This window comes from Drosophila mojavensis, unplaced genomic scaffold, assembly GCF_018153725.1.
Source record: "Drosophila mojavensis isolate 15081-1352.22 unplaced genomic scaffold, ASM1815372v1 contig_74, whole genome shotgun sequence".
In the NCBI taxonomy this organism is placed as follows: domain Eukaryota; kingdom Metazoa; phylum Arthropoda; class Insecta; order Diptera; family Drosophilidae; genus Drosophila; species Drosophila mojavensis.
Genome location: NW_025318899.1, coordinates 21,561,505 through 21,584,436, shown reverse-complemented (window position 1 = coordinate 21,584,436; position 22,932 = coordinate 21,561,505). Strand labels below are relative to the sequence as shown.

At 40.9% G+C, this 22,932-nt stretch overlaps 1 protein-coding gene across 1 annotated transcript in view; it reads left to right on the top strand.

Annotated features, from left to right (window-relative positions):
* The window catches only part of LOC6583242 (prolactin-releasing peptide receptor), a 48,335-nt gene that overhangs the window by 5,911 nt on the left and 19,492 nt on the right, over positions 1–22,932 (top strand). The window contains exon 2 of the mRNA XM_002008879.4: positions 10,214–12,403. Within this exon, the coding sequence (XP_002008915.1) occupies positions 10,541–12,397 (1,857 nt within the window). The 5' untranslated portion in view covers positions 10,214–10,540 and the 3' untranslated portion in view covers positions 12,398–12,403. The remainder of the gene's footprint in view (positions 1–10,213; positions 12,404–22,932) is intronic.

Genomic DNA, 22,932 nt, shown 5'->3' with positions numbered 1-22,932 from the left:
TTAGGCAAAAGAGCCAACTGAGCTCAGTGCGAGTTAGTTTTAATTAAAGCATTTATAATGAGCTTCTGAGCATGCAGCCAGGCTGACCTGACAGGACAGACATGAGAGCCAAGCTCAGCATAAAAAATGAAACATTTGCATGTTGGCTCTTGGCCAAACACACGCACACACACATGAGACTTTTGGCCTTATCAAAACAGACTGTTAAATGACCACGCCCCAGAATGTGGCTGATGCTGATGATGCTATTCAACGCTCGACTGCCCAACTATTGCAAATGGCCCAACATTATGTGGGGCTGCCCGACAACCTTTTGTGGGTACTAAAGACATGTGCGCAGTGCACTGCCTTCGATAAGGCAGCAACCGCAGTGATAAGGTTCAAACGAGTACAACAAACCCTTGCTGAGTGTGGGCATGTGTGTGTGGAATATTTATGGAAGCCATTGTCTTCTATTTAGCCACAAAGTAGTTGCAATAGCAACTAGGCGAGCAGTCAGCTGGGTAGCTGCAGCAAATGGTCAATTAATAATGGTCACTGGTCCTTGAACCGCACAGCTTTGGCCCTAAGTGCAGCGGCAGCCCTGGGAGTGCAGCAGAAACATAACACTTTAAGCCACAAAAGTTGGCAACAATTTGCGCAATCAAATTCATTGATTTTCATTTGCCTGCCTGGCTGGGTGGGTCTGGGTGGGTGTAGGGTGTGGGTTGGGTGTCTGCTGTGGAGCAACCTTCAGTTGTATTAATATTGGTTTTTATTCGTGCCATGTGCCATGTGCCATGTGCCATCTCCCATGTGCTGTAAGCAGGACAGCAGAAAGGAAAAGCGTGCGACGGCTAAAGGTTGTGCAAACAAATAGCGTCAAAAGACAAGGGAAACTCGCTTCAATGACCAGCCCAGGCAGGCAGTCGGGCAGGCAGTTGGGCAGGTCCTTTGGCGCTGCTGCTCATATTGCCAATGCCAGCTGAAAAGGTTAAACGCCCGGGCAAGTGAGCAATATAAACAATGAAAAGGCACAAATCCAAACAGATAAGAGACATCAATGGTCGGGTTAAACATTAGAGCTGCCTAGATTAGAAAAACTTGAAGGTTCTTGAACTTCGATGACTTTGGCCACGAATCTTTTAAATAAACAACAAATTTGTATCTTGTCTAGTTTTTGTGGCTTGAGCCGCAAATTCAATATACAAACTTCTAAATTTTGTTGCAGAGAGGGAGAGAGAGAGAGAGAGGGAGAGAGAGAGAGAGGGAGAGAGAGAGAGGGAATGGGGATCGATTTTGTGCGAAGGTAGTTTTAAATGAATTTTCTTTGAGTTGGCACTAGAGAAAAGTTTGGCTCAAATAGAATTTCGTAAGCCTTATGGCTTGTAAAATTATAAATTGGCTTGTTAGACTTTGATCCTCATTTTTTAGAGTGTGGCCAAATTAGTTATATTTACTGAACGACTACCTTAAGCTGTCGCCTTCACTCAGCCCAGGCAGGCGCCTTCAGACAAATGTCGTGGAAACATTCAACATTCAACTGGCGTAAAATTCAATTGTTGTCTTTGATGGCTCGGTGGAAAAAAGGGCACAAAGCCAGACTGACAGCGCGACAGACAAACCTATAGACAGATTGATATAGATAAGTATACGCACGCAGACATGCGGACCTGTCAAGTCCCCTCGTTAGGCAGGCCGCCTGCCATTTGGTAAATTACTCATTTTTATGCACGTTCGCCCCGGAGACCCAGCCCACTCGCTGCCCACCTCGGGCCCCGCCCCCTGCTTGGCGAATGACACTCAGAGTTCAGCACTGACATCGTGTCCTTGGCATTTCGTTTTCAGCCACGGTTATTACTGCCAGCGCCGAGGCCACATCATCAACTCTCGCTCAGTGCATTGCCACATACATGTACATATACATATGCGAATATGAATATGTGAATAGTTCTCAATAGTTTTTGGCTTAGTCGTGCGGCACAACGCAGTGCAACGCATCGCATCGCCTGCAGGCAGGCAGGCAGGCAGTTGGACAGCTTGACAGTTCGAGTTCGAGGGATGGACGAATAGACGGACGGATGTGTGCAGCTTATGTGGCATGTCACGGCGCATTTAACCCCAGACTAGCATCTGCCAGCTCTGGCAATGCATGCCGACATGTTTTCGCTGCCATTCACAATGGTATTCTAGTCAATTTGAATCATCAGCTTTTTGGATTTAACAAGCGGGACGAAAGCAGCACTGACTGACTAGAAGATGCCCTCAAAAAACATTTTAAACTCTCTCTAATAAAATAATAAAGTGACCCCTAGTTTAGAGAGCTTATGAAATGAAATAAAACTAATAATATTATTATAAAATAAATTATATTTATTTTGTTAAATCTATATCTAATCAATTCTCATCTACTCAACTTATTCAATTCACTTTCAGCCACAAATTCAATTGCAACCAGTAAAAATTTAGCAAATTCTTGGCTTATAGACCATCACGTCCACACATAAATCAACTTTACTTAAATTTGGCTATTCAAGGGACTTTAAAATGTAATATCTCATGTTTCATGTTGACAACATTAATTCACAATTGTTATTCAAGTTGATTTGTCAGGGCCAAACGCTGTTTACTCAGATTAAAAGCAAATTCTACAAAAATATGTTCCCCCAAATCTTATATAAATTTCTTTGTAACTGCTCCAGAAAACGAAAAAACACAGCGAATAAGAAGTCAACAAAATTTGATGGCTTATAATTGCCTGGCTACTCGCTGAGTGCAGCATCCATCCGTAATTGCTTTCCATATTCAAATTGTATTTGGGAGATTTACGGTTACACGCCCACAGACCGAAATCCCCAAGCGAGCACAGGGGCAACAAAAGCTTGAAAAGAACAGAGTCCATTGTGGGACAAGTGCTTTGGTCTGAGTGTATTATTTGCGTAGACTTGGCCTTTCAGACTACTTGGCTAAGAACCCCCCACTCTCCCTGCACCTCTCAGTCAGTGCACGGCTCGTTGAGCCTTGTCCAAAAGTGGCCCTGTAATTTGTATAAAATTTGCCTTTGGACTGGAACACTCGCAAGTGCGCCGGTGTTGGCAAACATTTCAATTTTCGAATGGAACTCAGGAGCCGAACGACGAACAACGAACAACGAACGACATGGACCAGCCAGGCCCTACGCACAGCCTTATTTACTTTTGCTCGACTTGTTGTTGTTTTCTGTGTGTGAGTGTGTTGTTTGCCAGAGGCATGTGGCGAGGGGTATTGGTTTCCATTCGGGTCACCCAATATCATGCTCCCGGCCGTAAATTCATGCAAAAACAATCTTATTAATGGCTATAAGAGCCAGCTACCCCGCATGCCCGCACATCGAATGTGTTAATAATGTTTAACTGCGATTTTTATTTTTATTGTTTATTCTCTCTCTCTCTCTCTTCTTTTTAGATTTTTGTTGTTTTGTTGTTTTTGTTATCGTTGCCTAGATTTCCTGTTGCTGTCTGCTGTTGTTTGCCAATTTTAGCCATTTAGTTTGATTTCTGCGTTATCTTTATGTGCTATCGCTTATCGGGCGCCCCATACAGCCTGTAATGGGCTTAGCCCAATGGCCCTCGGGCCCAAGAGTGGGCACGACATTTATCACAAAATGCGTGAGCCCCGGGACACATTTCACCGTAGTCTCCTCCGCATAGGCAAATCACAGTTGATACGTGTAATTAGGGCATTTGAGCTTGTGCATTTAGTTTGAAGCACGGCAAGCTTATAATAGTTGTTGCATTTCTTATGAATATTATTATTTATTTATTTTCTGGCTCACGAACCGGCTTCAGAAGTGCCTCTACTTTGCTTGAAAGACTTTAAACATTAATTGAGCTTCTCTCGGAATGTATGAGTACTTGAAAAATAATTATAGTTTTAAATAAAAACCAGTCAAGTGCAGCTCATGCTTGATTAGTTGTGAACTGAATAATGAATTCTCTGAGAAATATATGTAATAATAACACGAAAAATGTAAAAAGCAGGTGAATAACTGGTTCAACTAAGTAAAACAAAACTGGTATCAAAAGTCTGAAATGAAAATGTATAAAAGAAATATTTTTATGTTATATCATATAATAATATTCTACTTGATTTTAAATACAGAATTATTTTTTAATTTTTTATTTGTTTGTCTGCTCTATTTAGAAAAAAAATTATTATTATTATTATTATTTTTTTAAAATTTAATTAATTAATTTTTTTTATTAAAACGAATATGTATACTAGCTAAACCACAAGTCTCAAAGAAATAAGAGTCTAAACTTTTAGTTACACAACTAAATTGATTTTGGGATTTTAATCTATCGAATTAAAATGGAAATAGTTTTCGCTTTTTAGGGGACTACAGAGACCCACACAAAAATAGCAATTCTCTAACTCTTATAGCTTCTCAGATCGACACATTCATAAATACGGAAAAACTAACGGCGCTAAACCGACGCTCCTCGCTGCTCGTTATCCTGATCTAAAATATATATACCACACGTGGGTCGGCCACGCCTTCTTCTGCTTGTTATATACATTTCACACAACCATTATACCCCGATTTCCCATTTCAATAGGTTCAGGGCATAAAAAGGACAAATATAAATTGTAAATTTCTGTCTTTTTGTGAATTGATTACCAGTTTATTTTATTCGTTTTATTGTTGAATGTTTTTGCAACCAAAAGTTCAGCAATCAAAAAGTTTTATTTTTTGTTTTTTAGTTTTTAAATAATCACAAGCAATAAAAATAGTACTTTATCCATCTATCAGCCGAATCCACAATCAATCAAACGAACACTCACTCATCAGTTACCCAAACAACTGGGTCACTTAGATAACTCATCTACCATGGACAGCGAGACTTTACTTTGCTTTCCATTTGTTTCGAATACACAATTATTAAACAATAAACTGTGCAACAAATTATTATTACTATATATATATTTATATATATTTACTTTTATATTTATGTGCATTTATCTAGGGTGTTTTCAGTTCGTTGCTCCGTTGGAATTCCATATATTTATTTTGATTATTTTCTTTCGAATGCTCTGCAATTTTGAGTACAATTAATGAGGAATATATATATCATAAAAGTGAAATGCAAATAATGAGTAACTTGTGGGTGCAAATGTGAGTGTGAGTATGAGTGCGAGTGCGAGTGCATTGTGCGCTTAAATGGAAATAAATTCTCTAATTAGTTGTTGAGCACATAAATCAGCAAATAAATATTCCCGTCGCAGTTCCCACAATTATATATATGATGGAATCAGTCTGTCTGTCTTTATAAGAGTGTTTGTGTGTGTGTGTGTTTGTGAATATGAATAGATATTCACATATGAATAATGTACGAAATTTCAACAATTTGCAAAGTGCTCTTCGCTGTTGGGTCACTCGAGCGGAATGGGGCAACAATTTTAAGTGGTTGCCGTTGTGAATTTTAATTAAATTTTCGATTTCGATTCGATTTGATGCGAGTCGATGCGAAGCGAGACATTGTGATGTGATGAAAAACGATGCGCTATGCCTTGACACTGACATTAAACACATGTTTACAATTCCGTCACTCGATTGTCCAGCTGTGCGTCTGCCCATTCATCCATCAAGCATTCAGTAATTTCTTTGATGCGTGCCAAAACTTTTCAATGCAAAAACTCGCAGAAGCAAGCCAAAAGTTTCTATCAGAAACTTTATAATTGATTATCATAAAAATAGCAAAGTTAATTAGAAGAAACTGTTAAAAGGCGTGCACACCCCATCATCAGCAGCAGCCGCAGCAACATCTGCATCATTATTATCATTAACATCAGCATCATGATGAAGAGCCAACTGGGCATAGATCATTCGTAGCAGCTGAAAACTTCGGACTGGGATATTGGGCTACTGCCATCATTAGTGGAATTTATGGCCAAGTTAATGGCATAGTTCACTGTGTGTGAGAAATGGCTTAAAAAGTAGTTAAGGCTCTTGTTGGTCTCTGCGGCTGTGGCCAGAATACTCTTTTGCTTTAAATACATCCGAGTTGAAGCATTGAGCACGCCATCGTTGCTCTATAACAAATGAAAGTTAAGTGGATGGAATATATATATTGGCTGACCATATTCGAATAAACAATCACGTTGGCCGCTTAAGTCAAGTTTGGGCAATCAATTTAAGAAATTTAGTTGTATTTTCTTCCTTTGCGTGTTGCTGAATAACTTTGCCTTTATTTATTACACATGCTTTGCATGACGTGAAAAGAATATTCTTAGAATATGTGATTCCTTTTCACTGATTCCTATCGAAAGGAATGCTGGACAAAACAAATGTGAAATATATTGTACTATAGATCATGGTAAGCTCATCTTCAATTTTGCTCAATATTATTAATATCGAATAAAATTCATCTTGAAACTTGATTTCCTCAGGACAAATATCGCAGGATTGATATGCAGGATAACAAGCACATAATGAGGGACTATAAGTCTAGTACTATTGACATGAACCAAACTCCAACATGAATAATGAAAATGATAATGCTTATACCTAAATATGTATTGTCTTTGCAATTAATATGTAATAGATACTCAATCTTTAATAAAAGAGGAAGACGAAAAAATACATAAGCAAAAATAATGTCAATATTTAAATAAATCGAATATGATTATAATTCTTCAGCATAACTTTAAAACACTTAGCGCTTTGTGTAAAAGCTGCAATAAAAAAAAAAAAAACGTTTTAACACTAACTCACTGTTAAAAGACTTAGAATGATACGAAAAGAGCAGTTCCTTTTACTTTTAACATTAATTATCTAACAATAAGTAAATCGTGTAGAACTTTTAGTTGTTTAGGTTTTGAGATGAGCTTGTAATTTGCAGTTTAGCACGATTCACTTGTTTAAAGATAGATAACAGTGTCAAAGTTTCTTGAGTCTCATTGAAATTCAGCAGAATGTCGTCCCGCTGTTAACTTAACAGACCGCATTATCTTCTTACTCTAGCACATGGACTCACACGCGAAAGGCAATTGGACGAATAGATTAATTTTTATACAATAAAATAATTGATCAAAAGCAGGCTATAAGACTATATATTGATATGTGTGCCTGAATGAACAATTTTAAAGTTATTTTTATTGTACTTTAAGAGTTATTATAGGACTATTAAGCCATAGCTCTGCAGTAGTTCAAGTGTGTCTACACTATCATTTATATATATTAATTTTTATTGCCGCTTATTTAATGTTTTATTTCTCTCATAAAAAAATATAAAAATTTAACTCAGAATTCCTGTAGCCACCATCTAGATACATGGCTCTGACAAATAAAGCAATAAAACAAAGTGTCTGACAAAGTGTGTAGGGGGAGTGCGAGAAAGTTGAGAAAGTAAAAGTGAAAAGCCAAGTCTCCTTCCGAGAAATTCCTCCTTCTACTCCAAAGGGTCAGCCACGTAGACCAGAGTCGCCTCCTGTCCCTTTCGATAGACCAAGAAGGGAAATCCATAAAAGCTTCACGTGCGCCTATAAGTAGGCAATAGATGTTGTTGCTGTAAGTACAAGCAGAGGGGCTGCTGTGCGGCTGGCAGCTATGCGAAGCAATGCTTCACCTATACAAAATACAAAGAAGAGGAAAAACATAAAGTAAATCCCATTAAAGTAAGCGGTTGGCTGTGACACCGATGCCTCGTTTCATTACAGCGCAGCTTCATCTGGAAGATAAATCGTTCCGAAAAAAATGGTGACAAATGCATCAAAATTAAAATTACCAAGTGGCGCAGCTTACGCTACCAGCACCGGCTGTCGAATTGTCGGGCAGTCGGACAGCCGGCAGGATGACACACTCAAGCTGCTTTGTGCTGCCTTGTTGGTAGAGATAATGTGCGGGATAAGCAAGATGACAACGACAATGATGATGATGATGAAGATGATAATGATGCTGATGATGAGCTGCTGCTGCCTGATAATAATAATGATTTCGATAATGTTTACAGCTTGAGTAGTTACCGCCTTTGTTGTGGGCTACGGTCGACGGTCCACGGTCTACGGTTTACGGGCTGTGGGCCCCTTGTCGGGCCAATGCGTTAATATAAAATTCTTAACTGCCATTTTTTACGGAATTTCCGGCTGTCGCAGTTCGTTTCGTGCTGCAACCTATCCTGCGGCCGTTTCTTGCCAACCTGCCCCGGATGCCGGGCCAGCGTTTTAGCACACTTCCGCCTATTAATTTATCAAAGTTATTATATTTTTCGGCTTGCGCCCGCGGTGCTCAACCATTTTTGACATTCTCTCACTGTCTTGGGCTTTGATTTGGTAAAAGGTATTTTCTCAATATTGAAACACGCAATTTATGGAAAGCAATAAATGGAAAGGCAAATTAAAGTGGCTTGTCCAGCCATTAAGAATTTGTAGAGAAAGAGAGAGAGAGAGAGAGAGAGAGAGAGAGAGAGAAGGCCATTGGATGTGCCTTAAGAGTGTTTCTGCTTGGGGGACTTAGATTACAGCTGAGTGGGAGAGATGCTAAATCAATGCGACGTTTGACTCAGAATTTGTTTACAAGCTCTTGCTTGCTATTGCAAGCATTGACACAGACTTAACATATGTAGGGGTTGTACTGTAAGGTCAAATTTCTTTTAATACCAACAGCTAACTATTCATACTCAGAAATAATATTACTGCATATTTGTTATCTGGCATGTATATTTCAAAAGTGTGTGTATACAAATCTAAACTTGGATTGAGTGTAGCTGCATGCGATGTTTCTAATTGATATTAGGCTCCTTGCTTGCTCTGCATATTGCGATGGGCTAAGCTCTGCGCTGTGCATTCCTTTCAGAGGCAGCAGGCGTATTAAAGTGCTGTTGGCTGTGCAGGCATCTGGAACTGCGCTTTGAAGAGTTTTCCACGGAAATCGGGCTAACCGAATGCAATTAGCTTCACATCTGCATAGAGCACTCGATCTAATCATCTTCATATAGCTGCATAGCTGCTCAAATACTACGACAGACTCTGTTCACTCTAAAGAGGAAATTAATTTATTGATTTGTTATCATATCAACTTTAATGAAGAACAGAAAACAGTCAAGAATATTCAACGGAATTTCTATTTTCGAAAAAAACAATATACTTTACTTTATAAATTGAAATGAAATTTGTTGTACAATTCATGTAATCGACAGATTAATACTCTGTTGCGATTCTCCTCAGCTCCTTTATTTTTCCCTTTAGCGCTATAGCACAAGCAAAAATCTTATAAAATATTTTACAGATTTAATGGATTTAATTTAGAATCGGCAGTTTTTAATTAGATACGCAAATTCCATTAGCTTTTCCTGACAGACCATGAGCCAAGTTAATATACAGGAGATTACAGTGATCAAGTGCATTCTCACATTTTGTATGGCAGTCGCCAACCACTGGGGTTTTCGATTTGCCAGCGGAAGTTGCACAAGACATTTTCCTGCTAGTTCATACCCATCAATGACAGGCTTCCCACAGGAATGCTACCCAGACTGCAATTTGAATACTTGCATTGTGAGAGGTCGAATATACATATTGTAGAAATGTATCAACTGGTTGCATTACGTGGATATTATCAAACATTATATTAATTTGTGAGCTGAGTTGAAGCATAAAGCAAATTAATCCTTGGTTATGTAAAATAAGGAATGAAATCCCTGGCATTCACTATTAACATTATGAATAATTTCATAGCACAAGTCAGTTTTAAATAGTGTTTCGCTTTAAGCGGAATTCCTTGCACTATTCCACGCCATTTCGCATTGTATATCAAATTCAATGAGCTGCCAAGGTGTCAGGGCTGGTGTCTCTATCGCACTGACTTATCCAACTCTAGTTATATAAACTGCCCTGAGACAATACAAAAGTTGAGTTCTGGTGGCACAGTTTGGTTTCCGCCTTGGCGCATTTTGCTGCTGCCACATTGTTTTTACTACAGACAGAGACAGAGGCAGAGAGAGAGAGAGATAGAGAGAGAGGGAGAGTGCAAGTGAGCCAGCAACTGAGCAGATGGCTGCCAAGGGTATAGCTTAATCCTTCGGGACAACAGTTATAAATGGAAGTGGGTGGGAGGGGGATGGGAAGAGAGAGCAAGTAGTAAGCAAACTAAGTTTCAAATTCCAACTAAGAAGCAATTCCGGTCGGATGAACTTTTACATTTATACTACAAATCTAATGCTAATGATTTTTCTGAAATTCTTTCTTTTTATCTTTTTAGCATTGGAGCAATTAGCAATGAGCCAAATATTAAGGCAAACTTTTTGAATACAAGTGAAAAGGCATTCAAGATAAAGCTGAAGCTGAAGCTAAAGATAAAGATAAACTTGAAACGTGATCCGGCCTAGACGACGGAAATGGCTGCTTAAGTGGCGCACTTCCGGTAAAACCGGACAGAATTCAACAGCAACAGCAACAATAACAATAACAAAAGCAACAACAGCAATCCACTCAGCCGCAGCCACTGCTATAGCCATTGGCCCCCGCCCTTGAGCTGAATCTCCAACTGGAAAGCGACTCATTAGGTATCCAAACAAAGTCCTTAAGCATGGCCAATGTCAGCAACGAGACGGTTAACGCTTGGCTGGTCTCAGTCAGCACGCAGCTGCCCCATGTGCTGGGCATGAACTGGAGTGGCAGCAGCACCACCACACTGGCCACGCACGGCAGCGGCAGCAGCAGCACCACCACCACCACCATCAGCCCCACAGCCACCATCAGCTTCCCCAGCAGCACCGCCGCCAGCAGCAGCACCGTCGGCAGCCTGAGTGTGGATGCCACGGATGGCGATAAATCAGGCATTATACACAATCAGTTCGTGCAGATCTTCTTCTATGTGCTCTACACCACGGTGTTTGTGCTGGGCGTGTTTGGCAACGTGCTGGTCTGCTATGTGGTGCTGCGGAATCGGGCCATGCAGACGGTCACCAATATATTCATTACCAACCTGGCCCTCTCCGACATTCTGCTCTGCGTGCTGGCCGTGCCCTTTACGCCCCTCTACACGTTCATGGGCCGCTGGGCGTTCGGCCGGACGCTCTGTCATCTGGTCTCATTTGCCCAGGGCTGCAGCATATATATATCGACGCTGACGCTCACCTCGATTGCCATCGATCGGTATTTCGTGATCATTTACCCGTTCCACCCGCGCATGAAGCTCTCCACGTGCATCGGCATCATAGTCAGCATCTGGGTGATCGCTCTGCTGGCCACGGTGCCCTACGGCATGTACATGAAGATGACCAACGAGGTGATGGACAACGCCACCCAGCTGATCGGCGTGAATGAGACGAGCGGCTGGGGCCGCAGCTACGGCTATCCCGCGCCCGACGCCACCTCGGCTGCCCAGGCCTACATGCAGGTGATCTCGGACGGCGTCACCGTCTGCGAGGAGAACTGGCCGTCGGAGCACTACCGCAAGGTGTTCGGAGCCATCACCACGACGCTGCAGTTCGTCCTGCCGTTCTTCATCATATCCATTTGCTATGTCTGGATCTCAGTCAAGCTGAATCAGCGGGCCAGGGCCAAGCCCGGCTCGAAGTCGTCGCGCCGCGAGGAGGCGGATCGCGATCGCAAGAAGCGCACGAATCGCATGCTGATCGCAATGGTGGCCGTCTTTGGACTCAGCTGGCTGCCCATCAACCTGGTGAACATATTCGATGACTTCGACGACAAGTCGAATGAGTGGCGCCTCTACATGCTCTTCTTCTTCGTGGCCCACTCGATCGCCATGAGCTCCACGTGCTACAATCCCTTCCTGTACGCCTGGCTGAACGAGAACTTCCGCAAGGAGTTCAAGCACGTGCTGCCCTGCTTCAATCCCTCCAACAACAACATCATCAACATCACCCGCGGCTACAATCGCAGCGATCGCAACACCTGCGGCCCGCGCCTCCACCACGGCAACGGCGAGGGCGGCCCCGGCGGCAGCCTGGATGCCGACGATCCGGACGACAATGGCATCACCCAGGAGACCTGCTTGCCCAAGGAGAAGCTGCTCATCATACCGCGCGAGCCCACCTACGGCAACGGCAACGGCGCCGTCTCCCCCATACTCAGTGGACGCGGCATCAACGCTGCCCTGCTCCACGGCTGTCAGTCCCAGTCTCAATCCCAGTCCCAGTCCCAGCAGCAGCAACAGCAACAGCAGCAGCAGCAGCAGGTGGAGCTCACCCGTCGCATCCGCCGGCGCACAGACGAGGACGGCGACTACATCGACTCCGGCGACGAGCAGACGGTGGAGGTGCGCTTCAGCGAGACGCCCTTCGTCAGCTCCGACAACACGACGGGCATCAGCATGCTGGAGACGAGCGAGTGCCTCTTCCAGAGCGCAGCCGAGCTGCCAGAGCTGGACATTGTCGTGGTTGGCTCTGATGGAGCCGATGCCAGCAGGCGATGTAACTGAGACAGGGTGAGTAGTCAGTCCCATGAGGTGATATATTTCCATATAGAATCATAGAGGTCTTCCTCCACAATAAAGAGACTGCACAGCTGTCTCTCCATCTTCCTCTTTAGATATTTTCCGATGTATGTATATTTAATAAGGGCATATTTAATCAATGACAGAATGCAGCTCTCGAGTGAGATGCAAAATATTGAAAAGTTTTTCTGCTAATGCACTTCACAGATAAATGTCACTCAAAGTCAATTTTTACAAATTTCATTCGAAGTGGAAGGCAGCAGCAGCGTAAATAATTTAGTGAGAGGAATGTCGAGAGTATTTTGCCAACTCATCATTTGACGGCAAAGATGAAAATAAGAGGAAACCAGCTTACCACAGAAAGCAACAGGATAGAGATAGATAGAGCGAGAATTGAAAGTAAAATTGAGAGGAAATATTTCGATGATGCAATCTATTTCCTTACAAAGCGCTGCCCAACGAAACTCAGTTAGGAGCCTGCATGACTTTTATGGAATTTGCAGTAGCTCAAAGGCAGAGCTCATGTAGAATGGCTCTTCGGCTGATGAAGCAGCAGCTGAGCCGGGAAGGAGACTGCAGAGCAGCCGTGGAGAGAGACTACATTTGGCATGAGTTTCATATGCTTTTTGTGCTGGCAAATTTCATTTGTTGCGCTGCGAGGCAGAGTCTACGTTGGCATACTTTCGCTGAGGGGCTCAGGTGGTAATTCAACAGTGAGTGCAAAAGTAATTTGCACTGCTTGAATAAATCGTGTGCAGCTATGCGTCAGCCATGGCAATAAAAGCGAACAACATTTGCTGGGCCAAGCACCAGAGGGCATACGCCAATTAAATCAAATTTAACAAAACTAAAAGTCAGCAAGAAAATCAAATGCCAATTGAAGAATATTAAAGGCAGCTCCCAAAAGTAAATATACTCTGAATTGATTTATTTTTTATGAATTCCAGAGAATCACTTTAACATAAGTATTGCAGGCAATGTGTATATATATATATACATTTATATATTATTTTCATACCCTGAATCTATTGAAAATGGGAAATCAGGGTATATTGTTTTTGTTAACAAGAACAATTTGTTTCTGCTTTTATAAACACATACATGTGTCTATCTAAAAACATTTCTCTGGTTACTCTCTTAGTTCTTCTGCATACAAAAGACACAACACATGCACACACGCGCACACACACCGTCAAACATAGACATGGATTACAAATTTTCGACTTATATAATGATAAGCCTTTGCATTTTAAAAATAAGAGAACTTATCAAATACGTTACGGAATGTCACCTGAGGCCAATTGGCATATTTGCCAATTACACCACCCGGTTCCAATTAGATAAGCACGATTCATTTGGCTATATAAAGCGAGTCAGCCCAAGGGCCAGCAAACCAGTTTACTGAAGATTACAGCTCCGTGATGAAGTGGATTCTACTGCTCCCATTTTCGATGGCAATTACTGGGGCAATCAGTGAGATCGTCGTTAGCCCACCGAATTGCTGTCCACGGAAGGCTCCTGCTAGTTCATATCCCCCAATGGCAGACTTTCCACCGAAATGCTGCCCAAACTGCAGCCTTCCAAGTTGTACTCCACCGTAGCTTATCATTTGAGTGCATTTCGCCTCCTCCTTAAAAGGTTATAATTTTTTGTAAGGAGTCAAATAGAAATGTTGCTTGCCGCGATCACGTAAAAATGTATCAACTGGTTTCATTACTTGGATATGATCAAAATAAGCTCAAAAGAAGCCTTGGTAGTTTCACAGTATTTTGGAATATCCACTCAAATAGTGTTATGTACTGGTTTTGTGGGAGTGTACGTAACATGCAGAAGCGGAACTGACACACTCTTTATAATATGTATTATATATTATATATACTCTTAGTCAGGGCAACGAACTGGGTATATCCGTGTCGTGATATAACCATATCCGTTTCGTTCAATTGTTCATTCCACTCTAAATTACCGACAAAAATCGATTTGAGGGTGTTCTTTAAGCGTGGCTGAATGCCGTACGGCCTGGACATTCTTAATTTACTATGGAGGTCGGTGTACTGAGTACTAGAAACTTGTGCTATGGCAACATATGAATATGTATGTAATTGTCATAGAGCCCAAAGTTAAGCCCAAGAGCAGTTCCTGAATGAACTGCTGCACGCGTTGTTTGTTGTTTATTCTGGGTGCTTAACAGGATAGAGATAGATAGAGCGAGAATTGAAAGTAAAATTGAGAGGAAATATTTCGATGATGCAATCTATTTCCTTACAAAGCGCTGCCCAACGAAACTCAGTTAGGAGCCTGCATGACTTTTATGGAATTTGCAGTAGCTCAAAGGCAGAGCTCATGTAGAATGGCTCTTCGGCTGATGAAGCAGCAGCTGAGCCGGGAAGGAGACTGCAGAGCAGCCGTGGAGAGAGACTACATTTGGCATGAGTTTCATATGCTTTTTGTGCTGGCAAATTTCATTTGTTGCGCTGCGAGGCAGAGTCTACGTTGGCATACTTTCGCTGAGGGGCTCAGGTGGTAATTCAACAGTGAGTGCAAAAGTAATTTGCACTGCTTGAATAAATCGTGTGCAGCTATGCGTCAGCCATGGCAATAAAAGCGAACAACATTTGCTGGGCCAAGCACCAGAGGGCATACGCCAATTAAATCAAATTTAACAAAACTAAAAGTCAGCAAGAAAATCAAATGCCAATTGAAGAATATTTAAGGCAGCTCCCAAAAGTAAATATACTCTGAATTGATTTATTTTTTATGAATTCCAGAGAATCACTTTAACATAAGTATTGCAGGCAATGTGTAAGTTAACACAATCGACCAGCAAAACATAAATGTTCAGATTGATCACGCGCCGTCAGCATGAATGTAGCCGTTCCCAGCGGATATTGCACAACAGCAGCAGTGGCTCCAACGCGCAACAATGTTGTTGCCCGAAGTAATGCGATGCCTCGCGTAAATATGCAATGTCAGCATAATCAGGGTTTAGGGCTAGCTTTGGATATAAGAATTTATGTCACTGTACTTTAGTTGATTTTTGATAATAAAGAACGTCGGTCGTCGCCACGGGATTATTGAAGTCTACTCATTTTGTGCAACACCGCACACTAACATCTAACAACTACAGCAAAAAAGCTTAATTGGCGCCCAACCGAAACGAACCCAAAAAACAAAAAAAAAAAAAAAAACGAAATTAAAACTTCGATTAAAACAAGCATTCAGTGAGATAAATACCCCACAAGTGCAAAAAAAAAAAAGCAAGACAACTAAAACGCATAACCAAAACGAAAAAGAAAAAAAGAAAGCAGCATTAGACGAAGCAGTACGCAGCGAAGACACCCACCACGAAGCGGCTCATCAGCGAAGAAACACACAACATACAGTCTACTAACATAATATAAGAACATGTGAGTAGAGTGTTCATTGCAAAAAAAGAAATTAAGGAGTAAAAACAAATAAAAATACAATTTCAACCTTTAAATATTAATTATTAATAACAAAAAACGCAGCACGCAAAATTCCCTGTCTTTACTTGCCCTATGAGTGATAGTGAAATACAAGATTTAATAACAAATTTTCGAAAAATTTACAACACAGAAAATTTAAAAATGGCTTTGAATTCAGATCAATTAAAAGCTATAGTAGAAGGCGCAGTCGCAAGCGCTTTAGCTGCTCAAAAAGATAGCTTTGATAGAAAATTAAACGAAATTGAACAACGTATAAATTCAGTACAGGTTAGCGCACCCGAGGTAGAAACTTTCAAGGAGGCAGAAATCAAAATAGGTGTTATTTGCAACGAAACCCTTGACATCATGAAGTCCCTCCCGGACTTTGAAGGAAAAAGCGAAACTTATGTATCTTGGAGAAAGGCTGCGCATATCGCATACAAGGTATATGAGAAATACGATGGTAGCTCAAAGCATTATCAAGCTTTGGGAATATTAAGAAACAAAATTAAGAACGCTGCTGATATGGTACTCTCTTCTTTCGACACTCCTCTAAATTTTAAGGCCATTATAAATCGGTTAGATTTCACGTACTCCGACAAACGACCGATATACTTAATTGAACAGGAGATGTCAACACTCCGCCAAGGAAATTTGACACTACTGCAGTACTACGACGAGGTAGAAAAGAAACTGACTTTACTTATAAATAAGACAATCATGACCTACGACACCACCGTTGCCTCTTCGCTAAATGAGAAATATAGAGCAGACGCCCTGCGAGTATTCATCTCAGGAACCAGGAAGGCCTTAAGTGATGTCCTATTCTCAGCTAGACCAATTGATCTTCCCTCTGCATTGGCATTGGCTCAAGAAGTTGAGTCAAATCATGAACGTTATATGTTCGCCACAAATTTCGCCCGCAGTATAGAAGAAAAAGCGCAGAAGATCGAACAAAGACAGCAAGTCAGAGACAAGACTCTAGCTCAAGACCCAAAACACAACCAACCAGGAAAAAGCCCACACTACAAAAGACCAGAATTCTCACCACGACAAGAACAGGTAGAACCAATGGACGTTGACTCATCTTCTCGCTTCAGACAGGCTACGCAACACCAACAAAACGCGACCTTCTCGAAACAGACTCAGTGGCCAAATCAACAACGACGCACTCAATACGAAAACTACAATAACCAGGGACAGGCAAACAAACGACCAAACAGCGGTAGCGCACGGTTCACAGGACCGAAACAGCAAAGAGTTAACCACCTAGGAACAGAAGATACAGAATACGAGCAGGACAATAGCGAATACCAAGCGATCGCAGAAACCGAGACAGAAGACGTTGACAATGAATTGGACGAATACGACCAGGTCAATTTTTTAGGGAATAAATCCCTGCTCCCGTTCATAGAGAGAACGATAGCAGGGAAAACCATAAAGTTGCTAATAGATACCGGAGCCTCAAAGAATTACGTGAGACCATTAAAAGAACTAAAAAATATTACGCCGGTAGAAAAACCCTTTCGATTAAAATCAATCCATGGCCACAACGTAGTTGACAAGAAATGCATAATGCACCTTTTTAATACCAAGACAACATTTTTCTTATTACCAAACCTCACGACATTCGATGGTATAATCGGACTTGACCTACTAAACCAAACCAACGTTTTATTAGACTTCAAAAATAAGAAACTAACAACAAACTATGGTTCTGAGACCATTAACTTTCTAAAATGCCCAGCCGTAAATTTCACAAGTGTCAAAGAAATAGAAGCCCCTCAGGCTATAACAACGGAATTTCAAACAATGCTCAAAGCCCGAGCAGGAGTATTTGCGGAACCAAATGAAGCGCTTCCGTATAATACAAATGTCATTGCAACTATTAGAACAGAGGACGAGAATCCCATTTATTCAAAATTATATCCATACCCAATGGGCGTATCAGAATTCGTAAACACAGAAACTCAAGATCTGTTAGAAAACGGTATAATACGTCCGTCCCAGTCACCATACAATAACCCCGTGTGGGTTGTAGATAAAAAAGGTACCGACGAGCAGGGAAGAAAAAAGAAACGTTTAGTTATAGACTTCAGAAAACTAAACAAAAAGACAATAGATGACAAATACCCCATTCCCAATATAGCCTCCATTTTATCCAACTTAGGCACAGCAAAGTACTTTACAACACTAGATTTAAAATCCGGATTCCACCAGATTTTACTTGCCGAAAAAAGATAGAGAAAAAAACAGCCTTTTCTGTAGGAAGCGGAAAGTATGAGTTCTGCAGGCTCCCTTTTGGCTTGAAAAATGCACCTAGTATTTTTCAGAGAGCCATTGACGATGTGCTCAGAGAGCAAATTGGAAAATCTTGTTATGTTTACGTAGACGACGTAATCATTTTTTCTGAAAATATGGAAAGCCATGTCAAGCATATCGCCTGGGTCCTAGATAAACTATACGAGGCCAACATGAGAGTTTCACCAGAAAAGTCGCACTTTTTCAAAGAAAGTGTAGAATACCTAGGTTTCGTAGTCTCAAGTAATGGTATAAAGACATGTCCAAGTAAAGTTGAAGCGATTCGTAACTATGAAGTACCAACAACTTTGTTTAACGTCAGATCATTCCTTGGGTTGGCAAGCTACTATAGGTGTTTCATCAAGGACTTCGCGTCTATAGCAAAACCTATAAGCGACATCTTAAAAGGCCAAAATGGCAAAGTGAGCGCCGGACAATCCAAAAAAATTCCAGTAAAATTTGACGAGAGTCAACATGCGGCATTCGAGAAGCTAAAAGAGGTTCTTGCATCCGAAAATGTAATGTTGCTCTACCCTGACTACAAGAAGCCGTTTGATTTAACAACGGACGCTTCATCCTCTGGTCTTGGGGCAGTTCTGTCACAAGGTGGAAAACCAATCACCATGATATCAAGAACATTAAAGGATAGAGAGCTTATCTTTGCAACAAATGAGAGGGAACTACTTGCAATAGTTTGGGCTTTAAAAACCTCCGAAATTATCTATATGGGGTAAAAAATTTAAATATCTTTACGGACCATCAGCCTCTGACGTTTGCAGTATCCGACCGAAACCCGAACGCAAAAATCAGGCGTTGGAAAGCTTTTATAGATGAATATAACGCAAACATCTATTACAAGCCAGGGAAGGAGAACTACGTTGCGGACGCACTGTCACGGCATAATATTCATGCCCTAGAGGACGATGTACAGTCAGACAGAGCCACAATTCACAGCGAAATATCGCTCACATACACCATAGACACAACAGACAAACCAATCAACTGTTTCCAAAACCAAATTATAATAGAAGAAAATAATATAGCCTCTGATCGTACAGTTATCCTATTTGGTAAGAAAATCCGACATACAATTCATTTCTCAAACAGAGACTCGTTAATCAAAAGAGTTTGCGATGTAGTCAAAAAAGATGTCGTAAATGCAATCCATTGCGAGTTACCAATATTAGCATTCATACAACATAAACTAATAGAAACTTTTCCAACAACAACATTTCGATATACAAAGTACATAGTAAATGACATTTTTGATAAAAACGAACAGAAAGAAATAATTGCAACAGAACACAATCGGGCTCACAGAGCAGCCCAAGAAAATGTGAAGCAGATTTTACAAGACTATTTTTTTCCGAAAATGACAAAATTAACGAACGAAGTTGTTTCAAATTGTAAAATTTGTAAAACAGCTAAGTACAATCGTCACCCACAAAAACAAATACTTGGAGAAACACCCATACCTTCCTATGTGGGCGAAATACTACACATAGACATATACTCAACCAATAAAAAATACTTCCTTACGTGCATAGATAAATTTTCAAAATTTGCAATTGTTCAACCCATCGCTTCAAGGACAATAATTGACATACAATCAGCAATTTTACAACTTGTAAATTTTTACCGGCATACCAAGACGATCTATTGCGATAACGAGCCCTCCATAAAGTCCGAAACAATAAAATCTCTGCTAAACAATCAATATAACATTCAAATCGTAAATGCCCCACCACTCCATAGTACATCAAACGGACAAGTCGAGAGATTCCATAGCACCCTCGGTGACATTGCAAGATGCCTAACAGCTCAAAGGAAAATTACTGACACTGTTGAAACGATACTTCAAGCAACTATCGAATATAACAATACAATTCACTCAGTAACGGACAAACGACCAATCGATATAATCCACTCATCCTCCCCAGAACTCGAAATAGAGATAGGAAATAAAATTCAAAAGGCACAACAACTCCTAACAAATAGAGTAAACGAAACAAGACACAATAGACAATTCCAAATAGGCGACACAGTTTTGGAAAAAACAAACAGACGCTTAGGGAACAAACTGACACCACTATACAACGAAGGCAAAATTGACGCAGACTTGGGGACAACAGTCTTAATAAAAGGGAGGGTGGTCCACAAGGACAATCTAAGATAGGCAAAACATTAAATTCCCTTTTTTATCTTTTTTAGGATTTGGACTATACTTCTTTTTGCTACAACGATAACAGCGAAATTGACTGACTATACTAACATGGACTACATACCGATCTTGGACGGATACGTAACCATTTGGACGGATTTCCAATACTTGAAGCACTCAACCAACCTTACCCTATACTCAGAAATAGTAAAAAATACGAAAGAATTAGCAAACCATTTCCCCCGATCACATATGAGAATGTTATTAGACGCAGACATACAACATATAGAAACATTAATAGCTACAGTAAATGTCCACCATAGACATGCTAGGAGTATCAATATGCTAGGCACCGTTCTAAAGGTCGTAGCTGGCACGCCAGACCATGATGATTTCGAGAAACTAAAATTTACACAGAATGAACTTGTAGAGTCAGAAAATAGGCAGATAACCATAAACACAAAAATGCAGGAACAAATTAATAAGCTAACTGACACCGTAAACCTCCTAGTAAAAAACACAAAAGTAAAACAAGTAGACACAGAGCATTTATATGAAACGCTGCTAACAAGAAATAGAATAATTATCTCAGAGTTAAAAACCTTAATACTATCAGTAACACTTGCAAAGGTTGGAATTGTAAACCCCTCCATTTTGGATTCCACTGATTTAAAAAACATTGTTAATGAACACTCTATAAATATCACTATTACTGACTTAATGGAAGTATCTCAAATTAAAGTTTTGTTAAGCGAAAATTTTCTACATTTCATTATAAGATATCCTAAGCCTAGCATAGTATGTAAAAAATTAACCGTATACCCTGTCCAACACAACGGCATCATAATAAATTTCGCCGAAGACTACAATTTAGCTGACTGTGGAAATCATGTAATATCAATAGGAAATTGTAGTACAGCCCTCACAATAACGTTCTGCAAGAAGTCACCCTACACAACATGCGCTCAACAGCTACACTCAGGTGACACCGCACATTGTTCAACTCGGCCCAGCCACCTCGAACCTCTAACCATAGTCGACGATGGAGTAATCATCATCAACGACGGAGCAGCTACAGTCAACGAGCAGATGGTAAAAGGGACGTTCCTCCTTACCTTTGACGACAAGATAAAGGTAAACAACACCGTATACCAAAACCAAAAAAACTACGTGAGGAAATCCCCGGGACCAGCGGTATCTGCGCTCTTAAATATAACAGACCACCAAGAGATACCAAGCCTGCCATACCTGCAGAAGATAAGCATAAAAAATCTGCGGGATATTGCTCAACTAGAGGAAGGGCTAGTAAGAAGGCCAATAGTATCTGGGCTAACCGTGGCCATCCTTTTACTCTCCTGCTACGCTTCGATGAAACTCTATCAAAGACATCAGAGGAACAAACGTCAACGTGATCTTCAAACATTAATTAACAGTTTCAAGAAAGCCGGGGACGTCATTCATCTAAGTGGGGGAGGAGTTAACACAATCGACCAGCAAAACATAAATGTTCAGATTGATCACGCGCCGTCAGCATGAATGTAGCCGTTCCCAGCGGATATTGCACAACAGCAGCAGTGGCTCCAACGCGCAACAATGTTGTTGCCCGAAGTAATGCGATGCCTCGCGTAAATATGCAATGTCAGCATAATCAGGGTTTAGGGCTAGCTTTGGATATAAGAATTTATGTCACTGTACTTTAGTTGATTTTTGATAATAAAGAACGTCGGTCGTCGCCACGGGATTATTGAAGTCTACTCATTTTGTGCAACACCGCACACTAACATCTAACAACTACAGCAAAAAAGCTTAATTTGTATATATATATATACATTTATATATTATTTTCATACCCTGAATCTATTGAAAATGGGAAATCAGGGTATATTGTTTTTGTTAACAAGAACAATTTGTTTCTGCTTTTATAAACACATACATGTGTCTATCTAAAAACACTTCTCTGGCCCCTCTCTTAGTTCTTCTGCATACAAAGACACAACACATGCACACACGCGCACACACACCGTCAAACATAGACATGGATTACAAATTTTCGACTTATATAATGATAAGCCTTTGCATTTTAAAAATAAGAGAACTTATCAAATACGTTACGGAATGTCACCTGAGGCCAATTGGCATATTTGCCAATTACACCACCCGGTTCCAATTAGATAAGCACGATTCATTTGGCTATATAAAGCGAGTCAGCCCAAGGGCCAGCAAACCAGTTTACTGAAGATTACAGCTCCGTGATGAAGTGGATTCTACTGCTCCCATTTTCGATGGCAATTACTGGGGCAATCAGTGAGATCGTCGTTAGCCCACCGAATTGCTGTCCACGGAAGGCTCCTGCTAGTTCATATCCCCCAATGGCAGACTTTCCACCGAAATGCTGCCCAAACTGCAGCCTTCCAAGTTGTACTCCACCGTAGCTTATCATTTGAGTGCATTTCGCCTCCTCCTTAAAAGGTTATAATTTTTTGTAAGGAGTCAAATAGAAATGTTGCTTGCCGCGATCACGTAAAAATGTATCAACTGGTTTCATTACTTGGATATGATCAAAATAAGCTCAAAAGAAGCCTTGGTAGTTTCACAGTATTTTGGAATATCCA